The sequence below is a fragment of the Hetaerina americana genome, unplaced genomic scaffold, assembly GCF_022747635.1.
Source record: "Hetaerina americana unplaced genomic scaffold, ioHetAmer1.1.p SCAF_6, whole genome shotgun sequence".
NCBI lineage: Eukaryota > Metazoa > Arthropoda > Insecta > Odonata > Calopterygidae > Hetaerina > Hetaerina americana.
Window position 1 is genome coordinate 33026760 of NW_027287205.1, and position 17889 is coordinate 33044648.

A 17889-nucleotide genomic window follows, 5' to 3' on the forward strand; every position below is an offset into this window, starting at 1 on the left:
GAGTGTTGTTTTTTACGGCGCAGAAATATGGCCAGTGAAGTAGGATGATAGGCGTACGATAGATGGTGATAAAGGAGAACGATAGGCATGTTGGATGGAATGAAGGGAGGAAGGAAGTATGCGGAATTGAATAGGAACTTACTTTAATGTCGGATGTCAAATTTTGTTTCATTAGTTGAGGCAAGTAGATGTATCGTTGTTCAGAATATGTCCAACCAAAAGTTACTTTAAACGGTTGAATACCACTAATACTGTTAGCAGTTATCTACCAAGTTAGGATAGGTTTTTGATTGTCTCTGGGGCTTCACAATTCTGTACTTCATAGACTAATATTGCGCAAAATATCCTTACCTCGTTTTGCATATTACATTTACTCATTCATTAGCTATGCATAATTTCAACCTCCCTTTATTTCAACCAGAATGTCAATTACCCCCCCCCCCCCCGCCTTTAAAACACAATTTCCCAGCATTCTCCCTATTTATTCATGCATAATTCATAGATGGCTGCACCGTACCGTGTACAGGTTTCGTATAGCTGTCGCTATAGTGAGAATAGTTTGTAGCAATCAAAAAGGCGTCGTTAATTGTTCAAGAACATTGTGTAATCAACAGTTTTCTCAACTTGCGTAGTTTAACACATTTCAAAATCCATCGCAAATTGAGCGAGGTGTATGGTACTTTTTTTATGGATCTGCATAAAATATGTACCTTAGATTCCATAGTTAAAAGGCTGAACGTCGCATGAGGACGAGCCCAAGGAGCCACGGACCAGCTGGTTTTCCCTGTGGGTAAAAGAGACTCAGGGCTCAACATTTTGAAAAATTTGTTCGTACTATGGGACATTATGCTGATAAGTTAACTGAGGTTCATATTCCTCGTTTAGTGATTTGTTATAAAATATAGGTCACCTCAGAAATTGACCGCACCTCGTTTGATCTTTTTCCATTCAAGCTGTCTTCCATTCCACCATATCCTTTCCATTAAGTATTTATTAAATTTTAAGCTTAATTTTTATATTAAATTATATTATATATAATATAAATATTAAATTTATAATTTTCTTAAATTTTGATTGACAAACTGTATCAGGTCTTGGAAAGTTCTGCAAATAGTGAACTCTTTTCTTAATTCTACTCCTAATTATATGTATGGACAATGACAATGCTCTTCCTGAATCACTGGTTTTAATGTATGTGAAAAGATTCAACCCTTAGGTTACATTTAGCTAGTGGAATATTAAGCATTTTTTTTGTTTCTAACACATGTTTTCGTGTCATTTTTATTTCTCTATATTTCCACATCAGCTAGTATCATATCGCCTCTTGTATTTGGCATTTCTGTTATTGGCCCTATGAATATAAAATGTCGGCCGACGCAAGCCTATGGAAGCTTCATCTGCATGCACAATTCACCCAGCGGGCAACTTCAGGGAAGTGGACGTCAGATACGCTTCATATGGAAATTTCATTCAATATTTTTCTGCTTTGTTAATTTCCGGATATGTGACCGAGTTTTCCCATCGACTGCACGATTGTGAGTATATGACTGTCCAAAAAGTCACTCAACCTCTGGCAATAAATGTTCCGAAAATGCCCTCGAGGTTTACTGCTCATACTGTCGCCGTTCATGAGGGAAACACCGCCGCCGCGGTTTCACGCGGAAAAATAACGAATCTCTCTTGACGTCATGGCGGTTTTCGTTAGGTTTTTTTTCTCCACGTCGAAAAGCGTGTTCACAAAGGGGGTCCATACGTCCAGTTTTGTTGGCCGTATCATTCGAAAAAATATTCCGACCGTTAGAGAGAGCCAGGACGCCTAAAATTGAAGTCTGTTCACAGATGAATGGGAATATCGATGAATTAACTTTGGAAAATATGAACTCAACCATTAAAAGCTCCGCCATAATTGTCGAAAAATAAAATGATTCCCGAATGCTTGTCGTTTTACCTCACATTTGTGAAATGGCAATGCTCTCTCGGAAATAGATTTTGTGTTTAAAAAAGGTATTTGCGTCGTTGGAGTGAAAAAAAACTTGGTTTCTTTGTCGAAAAATTCGAGTTATCAAAGAAAATGTGAGTTGTTGAATAATTTGAATTGAGAATGTTTCGGGTTGCGGAAAAAAACTGTTAGGTTTACCACTAGATCTTGTTTCTCCTAAAAAAACACAACCCAAAATCCTACTCCACAGTAGCCCTGTGTAACTGTTTATTTCCTTCATCCCGTCCAACATCCCTATCCTACTTCTGCCTTTTCCTCGTTTGTCTAGCATTCTCCCTTCTATTAAATTCTTCAACATCTCACTGCCGATTAATATGCTTTTCATCCATTTTTTCTGCCTCCTCATGTTTTCTCCCAACAATCCTCTATCCTCGCCCACCATACCTAGGACTTCCTCATTTGTTTTCCTTTCGATCCATTTTACCTTCTCAATCCTTCTCCACACCCACATTTCAAAAGCCTCCATTCACCGCCTATCATGTTGCTTCAATTAGCATGTTTGCAGGTTGTAGAAAATCAGGCTCCACATTAAGGTTTACATTTATAATTTTATTAGAAGGGAGAGATGGTGATGAGGTGGGGGACTACGGTTTAGGTGCGAGGAATGACCTGCAGAGAGAAAGCAATTGAGTTCTGTACGAGACGGGGGTTAGTCATCACCAACACTTGGTTTAGACACCACAAAAGGCGTAGGTATACCTGGAAAATGCCAGGTGGCTCAGGAAGATATCAGTTAGGTTAGATCATATCATGGTTAGGCTCAGGTTTGGGAACAGCGTGATACATTCGCACAGTTTCCCCGGAGCGGATGCCAACCTTGATCACAATTTAGTACTCATGAAGTGTAGCGTCCGATTAAAAAAGATAAGGCTGCGGCGGCGGGATAAGAAATGGAATTTAGAAGTATTAACTGGAATGACAAGGAAAGACTATCAACTGGCTGTGTAGACACTAATGAGTGAGGGAAAAGATCGAGGTACTATCGAGAAAAATGGAAAAATGTTAAAAAACAGATATGGAAAGCAGCAAAAGAAACTATAGGCGCTGTTAATAGGAAAAGGGAATCATGATTCCCTTTTCAAGTAGATAATTAGAAAGATAGATGAGATTAGAAAATAGGAGAAGCGCATAGTTGAGCAGAAGGAAGTATAAAGAGTTAAATAATGAATTGAGAATGGTAACAAATAGAGCAAAAGAAGCGTGGTGGAAGCGCAGTGCGAGGATATTGAAAGTTTACAGAGGAAGGGTGAATTTAGTGCGCTTTGCAAGAAGGTTAAACATAATCGGAAAGTAAGACGGGAAGATCTGCGTTAACAGATAAGTGAATTCGGGTAAGTTAATAGTTGAAATGGAAAAGATCCAAGAGTCGTCAGGAAAAGTAGCGTCCGTTTCAAAAAGATAATGCAGGGGCGGCGGGCTAGAAAATGGAATGTAGAAGCATTAAATGGATTTAAAAGGAAAGATTACCAACAGGCTCTAGAGGAAATCATGGAGGATGATAAAGAGCTAAGTAATATCGAAGAAACATGGGAAAGCATCAAGAAAGGGTTATCGAAAGCCGCAAAAGACACTATTGGAACCCTTAACGCGAAAAGGACTAGGAAACCATGGATCACGGATGAGATGATTACAAATATGGATGAGAGGAGAAAATGGAAGAATGTAAATACAGAGTTAAGCAAAATGAAGTACAAAGACAATAAATTGAGGCGGGCTACAAATAAAGCAAAAGAAGCATGGTGGAAGACGCAGGGCGAGGATATGGAAAGTGCAGAGGAAGGGTGAAATTGGTGCGCTGTACAGCAAAGTTAAATCTTTATCGGGAAGTGAGAAAGAAGGATCCATGCTAACAGTTAGAGATAAGGTGGCTAAGGTAATAGTTGACACAGGAAAGATCCAAGAGAGGTGGAAGGAGTATATAGAAGAACTGTATAGTAAAGAACTTAGACCAGCAAAGTTAGACATAGAAAAAGAAAATGACGTAGAGGAAGACAGCTTAGGTCCAGGCATACTAGACAATGAGATAGAAAGGGCATTAAGGGAGATGAAACTAAATAAGGCCGTGGGGGTAGATAACATTCCTGCGGAACTACTAAAAGCTCTGGCAAATGTGGGATGAAGAGTCTGTACGGGCTAATTCGTCGAATCTATGAGGAAAGAATCTGGCCGGAAGACTTTGTGAGATCAGTTTTAGTTCCTATTCTGAAAAAGGTAAAGGCTTCATCATGTGAGGACTACAGAACAATAAGTTTGATGGATGTTGCTCCATTGTTCACAGTGTTCAAAGTGGTAACGATTTTAATCAAAGATTATTTGACCATTGAAAACATCATTGTAGTTGTTATTCAACATTTGGAGAGATTTCCCTTTGGGCCTGCGTTTACATTCAAGATTACCTGTGTACTATTTTTAATGTGAAAGTTGTATGACTTGGTTTAAAAGTACCTTAGGAATTCCGGCAACACTCTTCAAAAACCGAACTCGTGATCGTAAAATCCTTATTTCGTACACATCGGAGTCGTCCAAATAAACGCAATAAAGGATGCTGTACTGCCACGTTCCCTCGCCCGGCGGCTCGCATGGTATAACATAAATTTAGATAAAAATGATCCACTCGTCCCAGTATTCGTCACGAAAAGTATTTGGTTGACGTTGAGCGTAATTTCAATGGTCAGATTCAAGAAATTTAGTGGCGTAGTGAAATACAAAATCATGGGAGCACATAATAGAGAAGAAGAGCACGTGGAACATTTGACTCAATTCTTTTTTTCTTTAACTCTCTCGGACATGAACGGGCTAATCCGTAAGGATATTCAGAGGAGAATCGTGTTAGCGAAGTAGGCGTTTTCAAGATGGTGTGAAGCGATTACTTAAGGGAATGGCGTAAAGAAAGGATTAGCGAAGACGGTGATATGGAGCGTAGCGTTTTATGGTTCAAAGGCTTCATATTTTTTCTTTGGGAAGAGGATGAGTAGGGTAGATGGAGACCTTTAGGTATTTCGGTGTGGAGAAGGTTGGGGGAAAATAAGCTGGAAAGAAAAGAGGAAGGAAGACAAATGGATAAGTCCTGGATAGGATTGGAGAAGAGGAGAAAAAGGCTTGCTGAGTGGCGGTGAAATTCTAAGGAGTCAGCAGAAGTGGTTGGAAGATATATTGAGAGGTAGGAGAATGTGGAAGACCGCGAGGGAAGGACGAACGCTGGGAAGGAGGGTGGAATGGGAAATTTGACATTTATGACAACGTGAGGAAGGGGACATAAATTTTGTGAAGCAGCTGAATGCATTAAGGAAAATGTCTTCCGCGTTTTTAAGAAGCGCTCTAGAGATTCTGGAGGATGCACGCTACACTATCCAAAACTTAGAGAGGAGACTTACTTTTTCTAAAAATTCACTTTGCGTGTGGTTTAAAATAAAATACAGTCACTTAATTGACAATAGCCACTGATATGAGTCATGAAAATCTGTTGTCCCTTTGGATAATTTCTAAAAACGCAAACGAAAAACTAGAAAATGGTCTAAGTAGTAGGGACATGCGGAGAAGAATTGCGGCAAAGAAGCTTTCAGAATGAGGAGGGAATCGATGACGGACGTTGGGTAAGGAGGTTAAGAAACAGCTCGTCAAAACTTTAATATGGAGCATGGTTTTGTACGGCTCGGAAACATGGTTAATGAAGCAGGAAGATAGGCGTAGATTAGAGGCTTTTGAAATATGGATGTGGAAAAGGATGGAGAAGTTAAAGTGGACTGAAAGGGAAACAAATGAGGAAGCCCTAGGTATGGTGACAGAGAGGGAATTGTTGGGGAAAATAATAAGGAGACAGGAAAAATTGATTGAGAGAATAATGATAGGCAATTGCATGTTGAAGATTGTGATAGAGGGGAGAATGTTGGAGAAAAGAGGAAGGGGCAGGAATAGGAAAGGATGTAAGACGGAATGGAGGGAGGAAGGAAGTATGCGGAATTCAATAGGGGCTTACTGTAGCGTCCGATGTCAGGTTGTTTATTGTCAAGAGAGGTGAGTTAATGTGTCGTTGTACAGCTGTCGGGATTGTGTTAATCCAAAACCTTCCTTAATCGGTAGACAGTAGTAAAGTATTAGTAAAGACAGTAGTAAAGATATTAGTAAAGACAGTAGTAAAGATATCGTATAGCAGTAATAATAATTAATAAAACAATCGTCGAAGTTCTTGGCATGATAGGGGAAGGGTTGTTGTGGTAAATACAAAGAAGGCAGGAAAAGTTAATGCATGGCAGATTGAGGGGCTAAGGACCGTTGAAGACTGTGGAAGAAATGAGAGAATGTTGGGTACGTAATGGAAAGAGGAAAAGATTAGGCATGTTGGAAGGAATGAAAAGAGGATGGAAATATTTCTAGAGTTAAGGAAATGGATTTTGTTTATGTTTGATTTTATTGAATTCATTGTCGTCTTAGGCGATTCTTGGAAATTAAGCAATTCTTGCGGCTATTAATAGCCCATCTGTATCGACAGATTACTGTTACGAACGTTTTTTACGGATGCGTTATCACTTAATAAAAAATCTGAAGGCTTATTTGTTATCGGTAGAGCTTACTCCGAACTATGCCGTGATGAGTGTGAAATATACGCATTCAGGGTACTAAAGATAACCAGTTCCTTTCCCTGAGCCTCCTATCTATTTCACGCGAAGTTCCATTACGTCAAACGGAACCGGCTGTAAGAGTTTCGGTTTGGGTTGTCGCAAGACATTACCGAGGCTTTGCGCAAGGTACCCTTTGGACATGAGCTGGGCGCTGTACTGACTAATCTACCCGGCTCCCACTCTTTATTGCGAATTCAAGTGTTTTGTACAGAAACAAATCTGCCATTACGTAATAAAGTCCGTGAAAGTGTAAATTCTTCTTCAGTATGTAATATTCAAAAATTTAAAGCTCTTTGGCTACAGTGGGCAGTAATGAAAGTCAAAGTGGACACCTTTTCTTGTGGATTTTTTAAAGCTTTATCTTCCTCTTTGTTTCTCCACTCGCCCCTTTTTTCCCTTTTTTTAAATAAAAAGAACTCGCGCGCTTCGTGTGGAAGAGGCAAGCCGACGGAGTCCGGTTTCCTCATACGAAGGGGAGCCAAAAGCATAGGGAATTGCTCAAGTGCTGCCGCTTATTCGAAGCGGCAAATAACAGAACCGCGTCGAATCCTCAGCACGGGAAATTCAAATCAGCTGTTTGTCATGTCGATGTGAAAATTATCGTTTGCAGTCTATTTTCGTGTCCATTACTGGCACTCTCTCTAAAGAGCTACTTCCGACAATCGCGAAAGCTTTAGACCTCAGAAAAATTCCTAATTTTTTTATAAAAAACTTATTTAGATTGAAAACCTAAAGTTTTCTCATAATGGCCTTAATAACGTAATGGTGTGTATGCATGATATTAAATCACAAATACTACGAAATTTTATATTATAAAAAAGTAATTAATTGGTGGCACACCATAATTGGATCCCTACGATAGAAGAATTAAAGACATTTTGTGCTCTTTGTGTTGGTCCGCAAGTTTTTTTGGTACCCACCTTGTATAAAATACTTTAGCTTTTCTGTAACAATCAGATACATAGTTGTGCTTCAAACAAGAGTAAATTTATCAGCCATAACAATATTGATCAATCGTCAATCAGATGTCAGTTCTCAGTCCACTTGTTGAATGATTTCATCCGTTCACTCTACTCTTCATCATGCATATTTGTGCCGCCATTTTTGAAGTTTTGATGCTATTTTGTAGCCCTTTCTTCACTCATTACTTTATGCTGTCCATAAACAGGCACGATTCCCAATGAATTTGGGCAGTTGATGATCTTTTTGCACTCAAAAATATAATCACTGCACACACACCTTGTAAACTGGTGGGAGCGACGATTTTTACACACATTTTATTAATTTATCCCTATTCACCAACAGGCAAGTGACTATTGAATGAAAACAAAAACTTCAGTGGCTTCAGGAAACAATCAATAGATGGCACTGCATGTGTGCAACTTTCTTCTCACCCACAATTTTTTAAATACATTAAAACAGCTCTTCCTTTTTTCGAATGTGCCTTGCATATTCAGTGAATGCTAAGTGAAAATTTCAAAAATATTTCAAATGTAGTTGAACTGAATAATGTAAATCCCTATATTAATTATATGAGCATATTGATTTTTCAGAAATTTTCTAATTTTTATGTTAACAATAATTAACATTGAAATGAACCAATAAAATAAATTCTTTCATTTCAGATGCATAAATTTCACTTCGGAATTATGCTTAGCATTTTTTGGGCTCTAATTTCAGTTAGGATCAGAGTTCGTATTGTTGAGGAGATGGAACAGCGAACTTATATTGGGAAGAGTTCTGGATCAAAATTGTAAATGTAGTATGGACATAAGGAGGAGGATTATGATAGGCAAAGGAGATTAAACATTTAATGACAGGTTGAGTAAGGATTTCAAGAAAAGGCTGGTTGAAGCTTTGGTTTTGTACTATGCGGAAACATGATCGTTGAAGCCACTTTTAAAAAGGTACAAAACACCTAAGTCTTCTTGCGACTCTGAGGAAATTAATGGGAGAATTCCAAAGGAAGCAAGAAAGATGGATGCAGTGTTTTGACGTCAAAGACTTGTTGTGGGATGTTGTGTGTGAATAGGATTTCGAAGACTTTGATAGAGTGGAGAACATTTGGTGAGGAAGGGGTAGAAATAGAATAGGGATGTTGGATGAAATGAAAATATGATGGAAGTGTGCAGAATTGAAGAAGAGTTTATGATAGAATATGGTGTTATATTACATTTTGTTATGATAGGCAAAGAAATGCATCATTTTATAGTTGTGTCCATTCAGAACCTCCCTAAGACTGTAGGATACCAACAATAATAAATACCAAGAAACAATACTTTGGGTTCGCCATTGTGGTAATGTGGTGACTTCTTAGTGAAATACCCATAGAAGGTTTTGTGTCTACAGTCCGATATTTTAATATTTCCCTTTTTTCCCTTCCCACAGATTGTCGAGGACACCTACCACTTCCACCACAATGATGTCGCCAGGAGGTCTGCTGACCCAAGTGAAGAGCACCATGGAAGGCTCACATCAGAACCTAGTGTAAGTATTAGAAGAGGTCTAATTGCTTATTACATAGGTATCAGATACAGTGTAAAGTGATGTCTGTGGGCCTTGCTCGCAAGGAAATGTTTAAAAAATATAATAATTAAGAATTTACATTATTCTTCAACTAAACAAAGAAAGTGTTAAATTGTATTTGGTGCCACACTTAACCAAAAAAATACTCATAGAGTTTTGACAACCTCAGGTATCTCAATGATGGAATTCTGTGAGCCTCTCTCAAGCTTAGATTTTCTGTGTAATTGTTCTGGAAGTTTTTTACATTCACCATGAGAACATATGCTCCAGATACTACCAGACATGCTGAATAATCTGATAACTGTTACTGTAAATTGTAAAAGGTCGTAAAAAATAGAAAGCAATCAAAATTATAATAAAAATAGTATTTTTTTGCTTAAAGATATTAATTTTTGCATAATTGTGTATGATATTAGGCATATCAAATTTAAATATGAATAAATATTTTAAATACACTCCCAATTATTCACAATTGCATCATAATTATTAATTTGGGTAATGCAAACTGCATTTTAATATTCTTGAACTGGAAATACATGTATTATTTACTTATTTCACTTAACATTTTGGAGACGTCAATGCTCATTTAGGTAATACTTTTATAGCAAATATAAAAGAAAGAATTCAATGAGACTTCATTTTATCAGGCCATGGCTTTTTTAATAAATACTAATAGGATAGCTATGCTGGTGGAAATTCTTTATCTCTGTAACATCAACAAGGTGGCCATGATATTATCCCCTGCCAGCCAATCTTGGAATGTCCCCCAAAATCGTAAAACAAATACCTAGATACATACTTGCAGATCAATGCAATATTGAGTCAATCACTTCCAAAATCTTAGGAAAATATATCAAAATTAATTATCAAACAGATTAGAAGGACGTGACTCTTCCTACTGAAAATATTTTTATGCTACACCACCCTGGAATATTTTTTTTGTTTCTGTCACATTCTGACTTATTGTTCCACTCCTGAGACTTGCAATATTCTTTGCCTCAAGAGTCTCTTCAACCACAGTCAACCATGGGTTTCATGGTCCTCTTCCCCTTCACTTATCAAAACAGGCAATTCTTCTCTGATGTGCATATATTCCTGTTTTGTCATCAGATTCACATGCATGCTTTCAAAATAAATTTACCGACAAAAAATATTTATTGAAGTGGTCATCCAATTTAAATTCTTCTCCACCCAATCATTTCTTTAACTTTTACTGCCAATATTCATCAAGTATGCAACACTCACCCATCACATTTTGTTGATGTTTATGCCTATCAAGACATGCTCACTTTTCTTTTCTGTTAAATAAGATGTTGAATAGATCATATGTATACACTTAAGTTATTAAATGCCAAGCTGTGTGGTTTCTAAGGGATCAGATCTACCTGGGAAACCACAGGAAAGACAAGGGGAAGGGAGATGTCTGTCTCTCCTTGCTCTCTAAATGTGTGAATATCACATGCCATGGTGTGTAGCATGGCCCTCACCCATCAAAATACCTTCAGGTTGATTTCCCTGGTATTTAATTAATTTATGACTGATAACAGTGACAAAGTAAACACAAATGGAAGTTGTGAGTACTTCTCTCTGATTGATATATTACATTTATCAGCTTATGAAATGCACCCTAACTTTAATAGGAATGAGGTAGTATTTATATAATTCAGCTTAAGTTTTTAATTAATATGCTTGAATAACATGCAGGTAGCGTATCAGCCCTAAATGTTAGGAAAAATAACCTTTAAATGTCATTAAATACAGTGTTTGAAATTATGAAAACAAATTCTTGGTGAATTTCCAAAGCTTTTTTACTGTGGAACTATGGGTTCTGACATTTGACGTATCATCTAGGTTGACAAGCTATACTGTCATCTACATCTACACAATAACCCAAAAGCCACCATAAGGGTGTGTCGCGGGGGGTGTTAGGTCACCACCCGGAAAAGAGAACAAAACCACATGCAAAATCAACACATTCATGCAAACCTATACCCACAGTGGTGCATACATTCATGCAGTAAGTTGCCTTAATGATGACAGTCAACAGTCGAAACTAGTGTAGAAAAACTGGAAAATTATTGAGAGTTTATTATATGGCTCTATATTGTGGCATGATTCCACTACATTGAGTCTGATTTAATTGATTATTGTATTTTATGTCTGTATTTTTATTGTTCAGTTTGAGGAATGACTGAAATACATAACCTCCAAATCAATTAGACAATTATGTAAATCATGTTGACTTCTTATTTGCCTCCAGGTGAAATGGGCCAAGCAGCAAGTGATTAAAAGAAGGGTGAAGAGGGACTTCATGCCCTTTCGGCCCAGGTCATCACCTAGGCCTTTCATGCCCAACGATCCGAGGTGGCCCCAAATGTGGTACCTGGTAAGTACAAAGACCTAGGGAAGTTAACTTTTTTTTTAGGCACGTTAGCATGGTGAATAGTCTATACGAGCGTGAAAAAGGACCTCTGATTATTAGAATTTCTGAAATGCTATCACCTTCGATAAATTCCTAATATTGCATGAATATCGTGATGTCTGAAAGACCTATTATTTTCCTCTTTCCATCTCACCAGCCCAATATTAATATAGCCTTCAGCCTCTCAATATCTCATGATACACATCTTATCTACCTTCCTTAATTTCTCCAAATTTCTTCCTCCAACCTACCATATCAAGTGATTCTTCATTTTGGCTTGTCAAACTAACTTTTTCCATTACATCCACCGAAGTTATATTCATATAAAACCTTAAATTATTATAATTAACCTCATCAAAGCTCAGAAACGTTCTGAGCCTTACAAAAGGTGATATAAAGTTCTCACTGCCTGTCCAGCTTGTGATTACTGTAAGTAATCAATTATCAATTCTTTTTGGAAGTATTTTGTTTGCTAGTTCAACTTTTTCCCAAGAATATTTACTATTTTCACAATTCATCTAATTGAGAAAATAAAAAGAATATATTTCAAGGAATCCAGGAATACAAATTATATGACCGGATTCTCTAAATACATATTTCACTATATAACATAACTATATAATAGTTGTGAACATTTCATTGAAGGTAATATAGATTAGGTTCTTCTATGATGAGGAAAATAGGCAAAATTATACTTTATTTTTTCATATATTCTATACTATTTTTCTAGTAGCTTTGAACCAAAGTGTTAGTTAAATAAGAGGTTGATGATACAGTAATGATTTGTTTTTCTCTAATGGGGATGTCACTTTATTTATTTTTTCATTTTTAATGGAAATTTCATTGATGTAATTGTAGTGTTGTATCAGTTCATTCTAGATCTAGGTTTCCTTCTCCTAATGCATTAGTAACAAATTATAATCCTGAGAATCTTAATTGCTTGGATATTGGCCTTATCAGATAGTAATACTTTCATTTGTATTTATATTGGAGTAATAAAGTAGTAGAATATTGTTACATGTTAAAATATTGAAAACCTTATGTGACTGTAATTTTGTGTTGTAGTTGCTTTGATTTTTGGTACTTTATAAATTAATAATTTTCTGTGACCTGTATCAGGGATAAAATAAGTAATCAGTTGAAGCATTTATGAATGCATTTCAAATTTGACAATTTTCAATACAAGTTAATATTTAATTACACATGCATAGATAGATTATTTATTATTATATTTTGGTATTCTACCATTCAAGGTAGGTTTTGTATGGGATCAGACTGAACAAGAATACATTTCCTTGCCTCTGTTTCTTTATTCCGTCCAACATGCCTATTCTGCTCCTACTTCTTCCTTGCTTGCTTAACATTCTCCCCTCTGTAACAGTCTTTAATGTCCCATCACCAATCAAAACGCCCTGAATCCATCTATCCTACCTCTTTTTGAATACTCCCAACAATCCTCTCTCTACCTTCACCATGCATAGCACTTCCTTGCTTGTTTTCCTTTCAGTCCCCTTCTTATTTCATCTATCTCCACACCCACATTTCAAAAGCCTCCAATCTCTGCCTACGATCCTGCTTTAATGACCATACACAAAACTCCAAATAAAAGTTTTAACTCTTTTTTGACCTCTTCACTCCTTGTGAAAGGAGTGGAGAGGTCATCAATTCTCTCCTCCTTGTGAAAGTTTCTTTGCCTAATGCAATTCTCCTCCTTATGTCCCTATTATTTTGATCATTTTGGTGCAAAACACTTCCAAGATAGTTAAACTGTTCCACCTGCTCTATTTTTTCCTAGATTATTCATTTCTGGGAAAAACCTGGTTTTTATTCATATTATCAATTCCTCTTTCTCTTTTTGCTCTCTGGTTCAGATAATTCATTTAGATTTCTAATTTCATTTGAGCATAAATTTTGAATTTTTCTTGGTGGATAGCGCAATTGGTACCAATCTTGAATTTTTCATGCTTTCTCTTTCAGAACCGAGGTGGTGGCTTGGACATGAATGTGAAGCCAGCTTGGCAGGAGGGGATCACAGGACGTGGTGTTGTGGTCACCATTCTGGATGATGGACTAGAAAAAGATCATCCAGACCTCTTCAGGAATTATGTCAGTTGCTACAAAATAGGATATCATATGATTTCATCTAACCTTGTTCATAGCTGAATCTTAACATAAATTCAAGAAAATCTAATGCATCTGTGAGGTTATAAGAGTTATTAAGAAACTAGTGATTATGCCCGGCTTCATTGGACCAATTTATTCATACAGCTGTAACTAGATTTAATTTATATAATAGCCTTTTTTATTCACCTATGGTCTTAGTATTTTGCACATAAAATAAATAGTTTATAATATAATAAATGCTTTTATTAATATATAATGTAATTCTTAAATACTGCTATGATAACAAACATTAATGTATGTAATTTGATCATTTTTGCTATACAGTTTTATATCCTGCATATTTTGACCATTAATGCATGCAACTTGATTTTGCCGGGCATAAAAAATACTGACTTTAAAATAATGAACTGATTCACTTTAAAAAGTTAACTCTCAAAGAAATGATCAGATTCTCTAATTTTAAGACAACTGTGTACAATGTACAATAAATCTGTCTGCTCAGCTGTAAGCATAAATCATAATATACTTTTGTAAATGGTATAATGGCTAGAGAAAGAAAGCTAGAGTTTAATTTTTACTCCCTATTGAAGTGAATGGATTGAAATCTTGTAAGTAATGTCCACTAAGAAAGAAACAAACAAATTAATATTTAGATTTATGTATTAGGAAGATGGATTAGTAATACCAGGGGTGCTCATACCACCAGTGTAAGTTATATGATCCTATGAGGTGACCTTCATGATGATCAAGGGGCGATGAGGCCCTTTTTCCCTGAGGGTTGAAAGTTCATGTAAAGCAATTAATTTTGGCCACAATTCACATGAATCAGATATTAATAAGCCGATATGATAATTTTGTATTGATCATGCTTTGATGCTTTATCATGCTTGTGCCAGGGATGTGATAGATAGGTCCCCCTAGGGTAGGAATTGAAGAAATGACAAGCATATGAGAAGGAAAATAGAAAGCCTAAGAACTGGAGTGTCAAGAGAAGGAAAATAAAAATGGGTAGCATTGATTACATGTATATAGATCAAATTGATTAGTTGTTGCCTTGCCATACTTTATCTAGACTTGTCAAGCATCTGTAATAGTGGCCAAGATGCTATGTTATATCTTGTGGAATTTCTCCATTATTTAGTAAGAAAAAATAAAAAACTTTTTGAATCATGCTTTAGTAATTTACTTGACTTGAGTTTTGCTTTGTGTTATATTATTGCAAGATGATATCATAATTTATCAATCCGTGGCATCACATAAAATAAATATTTAAAGCCGGCTTTATTTAATGTTTTTATCCATTGTTTTTTGTAGTTAACCACTATGTTTTTCTTTGAGCTGAAATATTTTTAAATAACTATTGGTATCCCCATTATCTTTATCAAAAAGTGCCTCTTAAAAACAGCTGATCTTAAAAATAGTTATTGGTAATACATATCCATGAATAAGTTGTATTTACTCTGTCGGACAAATAAAAATTTTTCATTTTGTTAATTTCAGAGCACATTTTTCATTTTAAGTCAGCTGAATACTCCGCTGAAATCTCAATTTAGTTATTTAACAGATGCTTTAATGTTAGGGATATGGTCATGCCTCTTGAATGTTGTATGAACTAATTAATCAGTTGATGTAGTAATGAAAGAGACAAACATCTAAAGGGAATTAATCCCAAAAGATATTTGCATAGATAAAGAGAACATATTTACATGTTGTTACATGCTTAACTGTTTCAGGATCCTGAGGCCAGCTTTGATGTCAACAACCATGATGAAGACCCAATGCCACGGTACGATCTGATTGACTCAAATCGTCATGGTACGAGGTGTGCTGGTGAGGTGGCAGCAACTGCGAACAATTCAATCTGTGCCGTGGGTGTGGCATTTGGTGCCGGTGTTGGAGGTGGGTTCCTCTCTTTTTCAGCTTTTCATTTGTCATTGCATTTGTGCATGCCTGCATTATAATGAAACTACTAAGAAAACCTGGAAAAGTCTAGGAATTTTCAGCCCAATGGAAAACCTGGAAAAATGATGGCATTTTTGGGGCTATGAAAAATCTGGAAATATCAGGGCTTTTTAGGGATATGGAGAATGCTTTAAAAGCCAAGGAATTTTGGGTGCTGTGGAGAACCTGGAGAAGTTAGGGAAATTTGTGAACTATGGAAAACCTCTAGAAGTCAGGAAATCATTCAGGGGTTTGGGAAATGAAAAAAAGTTGGTGAACACTAGAAAAATCACCATAAAAATTTTTTTTTGGTGCTTTGCCTTTACCCTCTTCAGCGCAATGCTCGACACACAATTATTATTGAATGTTTGTGAAGCTTCAATTGCCTTTTTTCTTTAAAACTTGCTTCCATTTGCTAGGCCTTCTGTGCCCTGTGGAGATTTATGTACATTTGATGAATGAGGCCTGATATTTGTGTCCTATCCTTCCTCTACATAATGACTCAGGTGTTCGAATGCTGGATGGTGATGTGACAGATGCTGTTGAAGCCCGTTCATTGAGTCTGAATCCACAGCATGTGGACATCTACAGTGCTTCATGGGGACCAGATGATGATGGCAAGACTGTTGATGGTCCAGGAGCTTTGGCCACGAGAGCATTTATGGAAGGAGTCACAAAGGTCAGTTGGATGGTGATATGGTTATTGCTGCAACTCCTGTAACATAGCCAGGGTATTGGGATAACCTCTCCTGTTGGCAGTACAAGTGAAGTAGAGTAGAATATTCATTTTAGAATTCCCAGAAATAATAGGGTTTATTGAGATATCAAGAGTGGTCATCAATTATTTATTTAGTTTGTTCTAAGGGGATGGTAAAAATCATGATAGAATCCTCCCTACCAGATTGTCTACAAAACATGTTGACCTGAAATATGGGAGAATTAATTTTTTTCATTTTATTTTGTTTGACAACAAGTCCCATCTTGCCCTAAAATCTGACAAAATTTCATTATTAAAATGAACAAAACATGGCCAATTTATCTATGGCCAAGAATTATTGCACAAAACCTTGCTATACATTAATCTGTTAAATTGTAAAACATATGCTGTTTATGTTTTAAGAAAGGATAATATAGGTTATCATATTTTTCATCCCATATTCTCTCCGAAATTTTTTGACATTGTTGATTGGTCAAGTATCTTGATCTTTGCTAAGGATCAGTTTTGATGAAAAAACACCTCAGGTGCTCCTCAAGAGAATGAAAAATAAGCTATAGTTACATTTTTCCTTTGAAAATGGTTCACTTGAGACTTCTCATTGGTTTTGTATCCCATTTTTTTCAGATTAAACATTTCTTTATGCTGAATATTATGCTTTATGTATCACCCTTTCCCATTTGCTGCTCTGAGATTTCATTCATATTTTTCCAGGGTCGTGGTGGCAAAGGCTCAATTTTTGTCTGGGCCTCAGGAAATGGTGGCCGTGATCATGATAACTGTAATTGTGATGGCTACACCAATTCCATATGGACACTGTCCATTAGTAGTGCCACCGAAAATGGACTGGTTCCTTGGTATTCGGAGGCATGTAGTTCAACTTTAGCTACAACTTACAGCAGTGGCTCAACTGGAGAAAAACAGGTAATCTAATCACAATCCACGCCGAAGCAGTAATTTCTTGTATTTGCAGATTCTCCTTATTCAAGTGCTGACTTTCTTCGCGTTTTATGGAATTAATATGACTATCAGTTACGTGTGAGAATCATTTCATGCGTTTGTTTGAAACATTAGCAAATTCCATTCCAGGTCTTGATTTTGTTCACAATTTTTTATTAATTTTTTTTTGAGCTATGTGATGTTTTTTGACCTGGCTCACCACAAATGCATGTAACTGGTTTAAATTTTTGTATCAAGTGGTTCATCATGCGAAAAAGTCCTTCATTAACTGCTCACTGAAATAATTGGCCAAATGATTCCTCAACATGCTGTGGCTAATGGTCCCCCATCAGATATGAGCTGGCAGTTGGAGTATTGGCCAAATGACAAAGATAGGATAGTTGTAAACTATTATGCTTATCAACTGATGTACCTTAAGTAAAGCAAGGTACTACCATTGTGAAATTAAATGTTGTAAGTGAGTTGATGGCTGTGAAATTGATAAAGATGTGTGATTTTGATTAAGTGATATTTGTAATTATTAAGTAATATTTGCGTCCATTGCTTCAGCGTGGCCAAGTTTTCCTGTACAGATATTTAAGTT

At 36.5% G+C, this 17889-nt stretch overlaps 1 protein-coding gene across 1 annotated transcript in view; it reads left to right on the forward strand.

Annotated features, from left to right (window-relative positions):
- Window positions 1–17889, forward strand: part of LOC139695504 (furin-like protease kpc-1) — a 573252-nt gene that overhangs the window by 525396 nt on the left and 29967 nt on the right. Inside the window, exons 2-7 of the mRNA XM_071594300.1 lie at window positions 9007–9105; window positions 11405–11530; window positions 13544–13672; window positions 15424–15589; window positions 16138–16310; window positions 17061–17270. Of these exons, the coding sequence (XP_071450401.1) occupies window positions 9007–9105; window positions 11405–11530; window positions 13544–13672; window positions 15424–15589; window positions 16138–16310; window positions 17061–17270 (903 nt within the window). The remainder of the gene's footprint in view (window positions 1–9006; window positions 9106–11404; window positions 11531–13543; window positions 13673–15423; window positions 15590–16137; window positions 16311–17060; window positions 17271–17889) is intronic.